The following is a 12018-nucleotide window of genomic DNA, read 5'->3' as shown; positions in this document are numbered from 1 at the left end:
TTGACTGGTTGTTCAGTTGGTTGATTTGTTTGGGTTTTCAACCACAGAAAGGCTAATTCATGTGTCTTTTTCAGTTTTTTCAAATACTTTGCTTTCCCTAATCCAGATTTTTAATCTGACATGTAATGTTCAAACTAAATTTTAAACACTTGTGTTTTGGTAATCAAAAGTGAATAGAAATAAAATTGAGGTACTGAATTCAAACTTTGCTTCTGAAAATCAGTTTTCTCCATGCTCAGTATTTTCTAAGATGAAAGTCCATCCCTTTTCAGTCAGGAAAGAAGGTAAATTTATAAATCAGCATCATAAAATAGATGCATTTATAAATCAACCTCAACTGAAGATTTCTTCATTCTTTCCACACTTTCTGGGCATGTTGTATGAAATTTGAAATAAACACTCTCTGCAAGTAATTATTTATTCCATGTAGCCCCAGAGCTCCACTAACATGCTAGATTTTTTTCGAACCTGAATTAAACTGGTCTTCGCACTCAACTCTATTTCCTATACTAAAATGTTAGTGTGTACTTAAATCTGCTGTCACCTCTTCTTCCCTTTGATAACCTTTATTCTCTTACTAGAGTTGCTTTAGCGGCTGTCTGTGTGTGCTCTGTACCCAGCAAACTTTTCTAGAGCATCTTTTGGCAAAAACACAATTGATACAGCTTGATACTATCTGGGGGACAGCATAGTAAATGTAGTGAATCAAATATGACCTAAGAATTATTATTTCTTCCATGGTATCTGCTTAAGGAGGTTTGACTTTCATGCCAGCCTGAATTGATGACAACTCATTTTCCCACTGAGACACTAAGCTATTTTTTAATGCTTGTTTGCTGATTTGCGTGTGGCAGGTATTTTATGTTTCAGATCAAAGACGTTGAAAGCTAGGAAACGAAAGGGGAAAAAGAGTTTTTCAAGAAATTATCTCTTGGTGAAACTGACTTGTGGACTCTTTTTTATTTAAAACTAATTTATTTAAATTAGCTTGATGACCTTGGTATAGATTGTTTTAATTACATTGAGAAGCAAAATGTTATTCCCAATTGACAGTCAGCTAAGGAGGGAGCCAAGTTTACAAGTCATTCTTCACAAAGCCCAAACACCAACAAGTTTATCAATCATTTAAGAATCAATAAAAAAGTAAATCTCTCTTCTTAATTTGCCATGGTTCAAATACCATTTTCCATTTAACCATTGTGATGATAATCATGCCACATGACATAATTTGTTTATATTATATTGTTGCTCTGTGCAGGACTTTTATTTAAATCCTTTTATTTTCCTGTTCAATAAAAGAAAAAAATATTTGGCCAGAGCTAATATAATAACACAGCATAAGCAGAAGTGGTTTTCAAAACTATATGGCAGGTTTAAGCAAAAATCCAGGGAACATTTGTGTGTTATTTTGTTACCTTAGAGTACCCCCAAAATGTTTGCACTTAAGCAAAATCCTGGCATCAGTTGTCATTCTCCAAAACGAAAGGGTGAATTTAAATAAGTAAATATGAAATATTTTGAAATTGTACTAATCTTCCAGAACGCATTATGCCAGTGTGTGTGTGTGTGTGTGTGTGTGTGTGTGTGTGTGTGTATGAAAATTTTTGGAAGAAGGCCATTTATCTTTACATATGTTCTTTTCCAGAGTATAAAAAGGAATTGGTGAGAAAATAAGAGAATTTTTTTTTTAGAAAAGAATAATCTAAAGGAATATTTCCAGCCTCTTTTCTTTCAGCAGAACACATGAAATTCAAATTTCACCTTGTCATACCCTCCAGGTATGATTGTCAACCACACCCAATAATGAAAATATGTGTGCTGAAGGAGGTGTTTGTACATTGGCAGGGCCTGGTGAAAAGAAAATAACGACAATAAGAAAAAGAGACGTGTATACACACAATTTTAGGGATGGTAGCATTGCTTCTCCTTGGGACTCAGATTAGAAAAGATTTATCACCCACAGTCAAGAGGAGCCCCAGGTTGTTAGCAGTTTCCGAGGTTAAAAGGAGGAATGCATTTAAATTTGAAGACGGGACATGCAGAAGATGGAGAAGTTTCCAGAGCTAGAGCTGCAGGAAAGCCATTGGCACGTTTGGATGCATTGACATGCTGGAAGCAATCACTTCTTGATAAGGCCCTAGGTTCCAGTGTTGCCTGATCCCAAAGCCCACAACGAATTGGAAATATCACCAAACTTCTCCAGCCAGACTGCCAGAGCTACAAAATGAAAGTTTAAGCATCCAAATTATTCTATAAAATATCGTGAGTGTACCTTGCTTTGAAGAGATTATCATAAATTACCTGATGTCACTACCTTTGCAACAACTCAGGAGAAAATTTTTTTCAGGTTGCTTCCCTTCTTCAAGCTCCTTGGGAGCTGCAGAAGAAATTCTGGTGAAGATACTTCATGTGAACAGTCTTTATAGACCCAAGTTTTAAGTGAAACCTGCCTCCTGGTCTGCTCTCTAAGTTCTTGATCCATTTCATTTAGAAAGAGTGCTTTTTTTAATTCTTGTTTTCATCATGCACTTGGCTTCCTCTATACATGGTCATGTTTTCTGCTTCCCAGAAATAAATGATTAGGAGGAGAATTCAAGGCTAGTTCTAGGTAGTACAGAAACTATGTGGGCACTGAGTACCAAAAGTCAGAAATGCTCTTGGCACTAGATGCTAACAGCTTTAGCAAAATGAGATAAATGCAGAGAATATCATCCCCATATATTCCAAGAACTGGTTTTCCCAAGGATTCATGTGGGAAAGGAAAGGAACATGAAAGGATTTAAATGATGCCTTCAAACCAGCACTGGCAAGGGCCAAGGCAAAGAAAATGGCAACGAAAGGACAAGACGTGTATATGGAGACATCTGCTCATCCCTTTGCGGAAAGAAGGGACTTGGAGAGAGCAGGGGAGACAGGCAAGTGGCGTAGAGGAAGGAGAGAGGGGCCCAGAGAATTGGAGAGAAAGAAAGAATGAGCCACCAGAGGAAAATCAGGGCAACTGCTCACTTCCTGCTACCAGCCCTGCCCATGCTGATGTCAGCAGGGTTCCTCCAGTGCCAGTGCTCATTAGTAAGTGGTGGGACACACTTCTGCAGCTTTATTGACACATCACCTTCCTTCCATAAGACGTCACCAGAGTAACTTATAACAAGCATATCCTCGTGGTTGATCCTCCCGTGTTTCTTTTTTTTCCTTCTTGCACATTCATCATCAGAGGTTGTAACTGTATAATTATTAGGCCTTTGATTTAAGGAAATAACACAATTTCTGGGATTCAAGGGGAAAAGTAGCGTATGTAACAAGGCAGAGAAATGGTTTCATTTGGAGGGAAGAATTCTTAATATTTCACACAGTGTTTTGAGTGTTTTACAGGCATCTGAAATCAATTATAGAGTGGGTAGATCTATCTTGTATTATCAAAAAAAAAAAGTTGGGGGAGGTGATTGGGCAGCAGTGAGACCGTAGTTACTAGATAATGAGCTGTACTTCAGGAGACAAGGTTTGGAATGCTGTCTTGGTGGGATGGTGGGAAAACATCAACTCCAGTGGCTTAAGATGCTTATTTGCTCCTGATGGGCAGGTTTCATAGTCTTTGAAGGTGCAGATCAATATGCTTTAAAAAAGAATTAACTTCATCAGGAAATCAAATTCTCCTAGAACATTGATTTCATTGTTAAGGTCAATTTTGTTTGTGTGCAGTTGTACTTTTTGAGTAATGGGCGCATTCCTGAAAAGCTGAGTAAAGTCATAATATTCAACAAACATGAATGCCTACTCTATACTAGATGTTTTCTTTATAGATCAAATTTGATTTTAAATTTACCAGAAGCCTCACGATTTAAGGAATCTTGTAGTATATACTATTATAAAACAAGAATTCCAATTATACCGTGCATAATTCTAATGTGATATTCATTTATAAGTTGCTATATTTTGTGCTTTGTGGTCTGAAAAAGTGGTACTTTGTAGTAAAACTTTTAAAGTTTTTAAGATTTTTAACTGCTTTATTAAGCATTCTTATATATATATATAGATTTATAACTTCTTGAAAAGTTACGGAAGTTTGTGGTAAAAATCTAATAATTTCAATGCAAGTAATTAAAAACTTGGTATTCAAACAAAGTCAGTCACTTAATTTTTGTATTCTCCATGAAGGGAGAAAGGAGTAGTTTTAAGTACACCAGTGTTGCAGGGCAAATTGTTAACCTACAAAAGAACAAGCTCTCTTTAAGCACATTACAAGTACAGTTATAGAACTAAGAATCAATATCATATTTCCCAATGAACATGCCTATTCATTATAGTTATAAATTCATTTATATTATATAAATTTTGGGTGCCTTTGGCTTGGCCACACTTTATTATTATTTATATTTCTATTTTCCTTTAATAAAACTACATTAAACTTTTTAATTTTTCATTAAAATTGCCAATTAAAGTGAGTGTTCTTCCTAATAAATCTAAAATGATAAGAATTTGCCCTATTGATTGGACTCTTCTTCACCAGTTATAGACACAAGGAGGATGAATATATGTTTATAAGGCTCAAAGGTTTATTTCTCTGTTTCTCTGAAAGTTTTCTTCACAGCTTCACAGGTGACTTGTGCCTAAAGCAGCAAAACACTTTTAATATGACACCCATCTCTAGGTAATTTTCAATTCTCTGTTCAACACAGAAAGTCGGAGAATAGAGGGCAGGCTGGAGAAATAAGCTTCTTGTGTGGGATCTGAAGGCTGGCAGGACTTAGTGAACTATTGGACTGTGTACAGTCTGTCATGAACGCTGGATGAATTGTCATTGTGTCTGGGCATATGCAATCTATTTGTTTAGCAAATAGCAGAGGTCAAATCTGGGATCATAGCGGCTTGTGTAATTGTAATTGTGGTTCTCAGGCCAGGTTGCTACTCCTAGTTCAGCTATGTGGAAATCTGAAAACATCTTGAACATTTCAAAGTAATGAAAGAGCTGTCCAAATGGAGCTTGGAAGTAGTCTTGGGAGTTTCTGTTGCCAGTTTCTATTCTTGAATGCATTGCCGAGTTTACGCTCTTCTTGGCTTTCCCATCTTATTAACCAGCTCTCCTCCCAAGGACAGTGAAGTCGAGCAGAGCAAACTGCTGGCTAGGGCTGCTCCAGCTTTGCTGAAGGGCAAAGGGTAAGTTAAAGCCAGAGTGTTCTGGAACCCTGAATTAACTAAACTAAAAATGCTGATTTCTTGTGTCAAAGATGCTTTGTGTTTGAAAGACCGTCTTTGATTTAGTCAAAGCAGCTCTGTTATAACCCCATTAACAGCACCAAGTAGTTATTTTGAGTAGACACATCTGTGTTCTTACTCGCTTTCCCTTATTTCCTTTTCCTTTTTTGAAATGACTAAGCTTCAGATTTGATTTTCCAAAGGATAATCTTTGCTTGCAACCTATTTCAGTGTATTTACTGTACAAATGAATTTCTTGGCCTTAGTGGTTTGAAGAATGCAATTCTGTTTTCTTAAAAGTTACTTGACCTAAGTGAAAATCTATTTTTAAAGAGAGTGAAATGGCATTGTGAATTTCATTGCTTGGATTTTGCTTGTGTTTCTTCATAGAACATCGCTTAGTTTTCCTTTACTTGCTTGGTTTTCTAGATGCCTTTTCGACCACAAACTCACTCCTACCTGCCCTGCTTATTTCTGTCCACCTGTCCTAACAACACCCTTTCTTTCCTCCTGCCCTGTTTCAGGATACAGTACAGTCTGAATGTGGCAGACAGGCTAGCTGATGAACATGTTCTCATCGGGTTGTATGTCAACATGCTCCGGAACAACCCATCATGGTTAGTGCAGGTTTGGCTGCTTGACTGTCCTGCGAGAGGGAAACAGTCTGATCTCTTGACAAGCAGTCTCAGCAAGGGGCAAAGTCACTGGATGCCAGAGGTGTCACTAAAGCATTTTTTTAACTGATCCAATTAAAATGTCTTGTGATATTACTTGGGACACTGCCCATTAATGTACCATAGAATTCACATTTTTGTTTATATCTTAGCTAAAGGGACAACTCATGTAAGCGGGTGCTGTGCTAAATATTAGCATCTAGGGAGATGCAAGACTCTGGGTCCCACCGGTCAGTTCTGTGTTACATGTGCCATGTCAAATTACTACATGACAGTGATTCAGGAATTTGTCTTATTCCAAGGACTTGTGTGTTTCTACTGATTTGGAGAACAATCCTGCATTCCCTTAAGATAGAAATGAAGAAGAGGAAAAGTGATAGGATGGGATTATACCATGGAAATCATTTCATCAACAATGATAACAGTGGGAGAAATTGTCTTTCGACTCTTCTCTTACAAATGTTTCAGGGTAGCCATCCTGATACAGCCTGCTTTCAAGTCCCACAGTATTCAAAGCTTACTTTCCAATGTGTTAAATGTGTGAATTCAGATAGCCTTATATAATAGAATAAAGGCATTCCTAGAGTTTTTCCCTTTCTATTTTAGTTGTGACATAGTAGATTCCTCCCATTGGTTCAAGTTAGTTAATAATAAATATACATTTTCAATTTGAATGAAAATAAATGCACAAACTGTATAATTATCACATTTCATCCTAGTTTAGACAACTGTTTTACAAATATGTTTAGCAAACCAGTTCCTTAGAAATATTCTATTTTACTTAATAACCCTAATACATTTTCTCTGAACTGAGAGCCTATGGATTTTTTGCCATTATAACTATTAAGTGAGCCAATGGGTTAAATTGCCTTTAAAATTGGTCCCCTTTCTTCTACTGTGTCACAGAAAGCATCCCTCAAACATTTGGCATTCATCACCCTCACCACTTGGTATTGTTAACCATGTCTTTGTTTCTAGAACTTTCCTCCCTTGATGCCTTAGAACTATTTTTTGCAAGATTAGTACATGAGGTGACTTTAGGTGATACACTGATGAACATTTATTTGTTTTAATAGTTATATATTTATCTTAATTTGAACTTTTAAAAATATATGTATATAACCAGTGTACTGGTTTAATTTTATACTATATGCTACTCTTTCAGGAGATAAAAATGCACTCTTCAGCTAAGCCCATCTCTTTGTTCAAATTTTCCCGGCTTGTAGATCGAACAGTTCCTCTTCTTTCTTACATCTCACCCTCTCAAAACTACGAGTGGAGTGATGGTTTTCATCTTATTCCCAGTGAATTTGGTTCCCCAATGTTATATGGTAGCTGAAACAATAGAACTAAATACTAAATTAACGCCCCCCCAAAATTTGTGTTGGTAATCTTCAAAGCAGGATATAGTCGATAAAGAGTCAATCATGTCTGAATGCAATGATGTGATCTCACACCCTGTCCTCTCCTGTCCTTTGGAGTGTGTGTCCAAAATTCTAGCACACTCTGGTTATTTCCACCACTCTTCTTTGACCTTTTCTTAATTAAAGTTGTAACAGAGAAATCTCCAAAGAGGAAAGTGCAGAGTTTGTCACTCCCAGCCCTTTTCCCTCCTCAAGTGGTTAATCATATTGACTTGATGGTCACTTAAGACTGTAAAACGGTCTCAGTAGAGACACCTTACATCGACTTGATGAAAGATAGATGTGACTTGTATTTTGAAAACAAAGCAGAATTTAAGACTGATCAATGAAGCTGACTCAGTTTTAAAAGCTACTGCCCTCCATAATTCTCATCACTTTGTTCCATCCTTAAAAAATTCCAACTTCTCTTTTCTCAGTTTGCTCCTTCCCTTTCCTTTCTGTTTAATTAGATCCTAACCATTCCCCACATCTGCCAGGATTCTGTAAGCGATGCAGTGATGTGTCCCCTCCTTTATCATCATTATAGCTCTGATGCTTAACCGTCATTCAACTGTGGTGAGATCTATAACGGTAGTAATTACAAGAGCCACCATTTTTTAAAGCATTTGCCTCATGATAAGCACTGTGTTTAAAACTTTATTTACATAATTTCCCCTGGTCCTTAGATAAGCCGGTAAATACTCTCATCCCCATTTTATCGATCAGTAAAGGTATCAGTTTAGAGAGTTTACATGACTCTCGCACAGGCACATAGCTACTACACAGTGGGGCCGGGATTTCAATTTTTATCTAGCTGATCCCAAACTCATAACCACTGTGATACATTGCATCTTATAAAACCTACATAAATGCATGCCCTCCAGAAAGCTCTTCTGGACATTCCACAGCTGCATCCACCACATCTCTATTTACTGAAATTGCGTATCCCATTGTATTATTTGTATTTCATTTTAACAAATATTTTGAGCACACACTAGTAATAGAAATAGTGGTTGTTCATAAGTTACCAATTATGTATTTAGTTCTGTGCCTTGTGATTTCTCATTTTAGTTGTAAGCTTCAAAAAGACAAAAATTTTCTCTTCAGCCTCTTGGACCTCATCACAGCAGCCAGAATATGAATAATAAATTTTACATTTATGAAGTGCTTCAAAAATGACAAAGCCCTTTCCCACACATTATTTAATCTGCTTGTCAAAGCCTTGTAGGTTTAGATATTATTATTGCCATTTCACTGATAAGAAAATGCCCGGTTACAAGACATCAAGTGACTTATCCAAGGTCACCTGCCAGCAAGGTCTTCTGATATTGAGTCTCATCTGTTTTCCACCTCATACCTCGGCCTTCCTGTCTGTGCACCCTTCATGAGATGGTCTATAAAGAGAAATTTAATAGTTGTTCTTGCTTGAAAGGTGTGTTTTTGTAAGTATTCATATATACTCCTAATTCACTCAGTGTAGGGGCCTTCTCCCCTATATCAACTGCTTAGCACAATGGGAAACTGACTCATCTGTAAATAGTTTGCTGCTAAATTAAAGATATTCTTAGGTGCCCTTGCTGGTTCTGATGTCAGATAAGCCAAATAAATAAACTGTAGATCAAGGGCAAAGTCCTACTCTCTTCCTAATTCCTAAGTGAAGTTTTAAAAGCCTTAATGGTTTTCAAGCACCTTCTTCACTGGGGGAGGAGAGGTCTCAGAGTTATCCAGTGAGGGCTTTTTCTGGCCTCTCCTAAAGCTTATCAAGTGCCCAGGCTTGCTAGTGGTTTATAGGACAGATGGTGGCAGGCAGACCAAAGGAGGTTGCAAACCAGCCCAGAACTTCCAACTCTAACCATAGTTTTAAGCCTTGATACTTACCAGTCAGAAGCTTCTGGCACGTTTCTCTCAACTCTGAAAAGGCCCCTTGTGTAAGGGAGGGAAGCAGTACCGTGAAAGGGTACAGTCTATACTTTGACGTCATGATCGATTGCTGTCACTTTGTTAGACCCCTGATCTCATATAATTAGGTTGATATCTGTCCTGCTTATGTTTTTCTCAAGTACAAGAAATGGGACATTTTGACGCCTATTTCCGGGTTTCACATACGAGGTCTAAGTTGTTACTTGCTCACTTGCTTCCTTTACTAGAGTCCTATGGCACTTAGTTCACAGCCCAGACCCATCACCGGGGCTGCAAGCCTGTGTGTGATCTAGCCCTCGCCTACCCCTCTCCCAGCCCCAGCTCTCATGGGGTTCTCCCACTCAACCACAATATTTAGTCACATCAGCTTTTCATCAGTTCCTAAAAAAAATTCCTAAAACTGCCTCAAAGACCATGATACTAGTTCTTCCCCTATGCCTAGAACATTCTTCCCCATTTTCCTCCTGCCCTTTCCTTCCACACACACATGAACTGGCTCCTTCTCTGGCTTCCAGACCCTGATTAAAGGCACCTACCTACTCAGGTAGGTCTCCCATATTAGTCTGATCATGGAATACTATTTATTTCATTCTTGTCATAACTGTTATCATTGGTTCCTTGGTTGGTTGGTTCACTCCTACCTTCCTCTTGTGGGGCAGACCTTCTCGGACTTGTTTGCCACCATCTCTCTGGCACCTAGCACAGTGCCTGGCACACAGTAAGTGCCCAATAAATGTCCATTGATGTTGGAGAATATTGATAGTGCCACAGATATAAAATTCCCGCTCACCCTAAACAAAATTGTTAGGAGTCCTCAGAAAATCTTTTTTACTAGAAAAATACTTTTTGCTATTAAAAAAATCACCTATTATAAATTAACCCTGAAATTGAACATTTAGTATAAGAGTATAAAATAGGTGAAAAAGTAAAGTATTAAACTTGACTTGGGTAGAAGTGATAAATGTGGATAAAGACGAGAAGCAGCAATTCACTGATGTGACAAAAGCAACTAATAAGGGGCAAAAAAAAACCTAAAAGTGATGTTGGGCAAAAAAATTTTTTTTAAATTTTTTAATGTTCTCTGACATTTTCCACTTTGTATCAGTTCACTATGGCTACTGTAACAAAGTACAACAGACTGCATGGCTTGGACAACAGAAGTTTATTTTCTCACAGTTCTGGAGGCTAGAAGTCTAAGACCATGGAGTCTGCAGGGCTGCTTCTGCTGAGGCCTCTCTCCTTGGCCTGCAGATGGCTGCCTTCTTGCTATGTCCTCACATGGCCTTTTCTCTGTGCACATACATCCTTGTTGTCTCTTCCTCTTCTCATAAGGACACCAGTCATATTGGATTAGGCCCCCACCCTTATGACCTCATTTAACCTTAATTACCTCTTTAAATTCCCATCTCCAAACACAGCCACATTCTAAGGCACTGGGGATTAGGGCTTCAACACATGAATGTGAGGAGAGACAATTCAGTCCATAGCATGCTTCTACACTGAATCCACTGAATTGTATGCCTTTAATATTTTTAATGTGTAGGCTAAGATTTGACTGACTCTTTTCAGTAAATGTTGTGATTTTGAAAAGTATAAGTTTATTGCAAGCTGCAGAAAGGAAAAGAAATTATTATCCACACATATTGAAAAGTATCTTCTTTTATGAGTTTTCATTTCCTTGTTAACACTACTCCTTTTCTTTTGTAAAATGTTTAGGACCTTCAGTTATAGAACTAGACTTCTGAGAAAAACATTTCCTTAGAATCCTAAAAATGTAAACCTTCTAAAGAATGTCAGAAGTGAGCCAACCTTTATTTGTCCAACTAATTCTTGGGTAGTTCCTGCTATGTTCTAAGCACTGTGCAAAACACTCAAGTTCCAAGGGTGAAGAGATTGAACCATTCTGTCCTCAAAGAAGTTACAGTTTAGTGAAGGATAAAGACAAGTGAAAAGGGCAATTAAAATGCAAGAAGAATGCAACATCATTTATAAAGTAGTCTTGCTTTTTTTTTTTTTTTAGCAATAGAGACGCAGACAGAGAGAACGGACTTGTGGACATGGGGGGAAGGGGAGGTGGGATGAATAGGGAGATTAGGATTGACATATATACACTGCCATGTGTAAAATAGAAAGCTAGTGGGAACCTGCTGTATAGCACAGGGAGCTCAGCTCGGTGCTCTGTGGTGACCTAGATGGCTGGGATGGGGGGTGAGGTGGGAGGGAGGTCCAAGAGGGAGGCTATATATGTATACATATAGCTGATTCATTTTGTTGTACAGCAGAAACTAACACAACATTGTAAAGCAACTATACCCCAATTTTTAAAAAAGCAAAGAGATAACAGCTATAACAAGGGCAGCAAAGTGCAGAGGGCTATAGAATATATAAGGAGCAATGGACCTGAATTTGGAGGTCAGACATGAGGGCAGGAAATGGAAGCCAAAGCCAATACCAGAATGAAGAGGAATTAGCCAAGCAGAAGTGAGTGGAGGAGACAGAGAGACCATTCAGGACAGAGAGAATATGGTTCATTTGAGGAAATTAAGTGTGTTAAGGCCACGGGGGTAAAGGATGAAGCTAGACTAGCTTTAGGAATTTGAAAAATGAGAACCTATTGAGAATTTTATGCATAAGAATGTTACAGCCAACTTCACTTTTAAAAGATCGATGACTTGAGGACAGGAAATGAATTGCAGGAAAGAATAACTCTCAAATCAGAGTGACCTATTGAGAGGACTTTACACTCATTCAGGATGAGATGATGGTGGCCTGGGCCACATTGGTGAGAGCTGGAATGGAAGGAAATGGAGGAATTTGTGAATTTGTAG

General features: G+C 38.0%; 1 protein-coding gene across 35 annotated transcripts in view; it reads left to right on the top strand.

Moving 5' to 3' along the window:
• The window catches only part of DTNA (dystrobrevin alpha), a 403422-nt gene that overhangs the window by 348716 nt on the left and 42688 nt on the right, over window positions 1-12018 (top strand). For 19 of the 35 annotated variants that reach the window (XM_070047034.1, XM_070047039.1, XM_070047037.1 and 16 more), the window contains 2 exons: window positions 5077-5154; window positions 5718-5810. The exons of 12 other annotated variants lie outside the window; for them this stretch is intronic. In XM_070047034.1, coding sequence (XP_069903135.1) covers window positions 5077-5154; window positions 5718-5810 — 171 coding nt within the window. The remainder of the gene's footprint in view (window positions 1-5076; window positions 5155-5717; window positions 5811-12018) is intronic. 4 more of the 35 variants (XM_070047040.1, XM_070047043.1, XM_070047038.1 and 1 more) reach the window with 1 other exon arrangement.

The sequence above is a fragment of the Globicephala melas genome, chromosome 13, assembly GCF_963455315.2.
Source record: "Globicephala melas chromosome 13, mGloMel1.2, whole genome shotgun sequence".
NCBI lineage: Eukaryota > Metazoa > Chordata > Mammalia > Artiodactyla > Delphinidae > Globicephala > Globicephala melas.
Note: the sequence above shows the minus strand (reverse complement) of the source record. Positions and strands in the feature narration are given on the sequence as shown.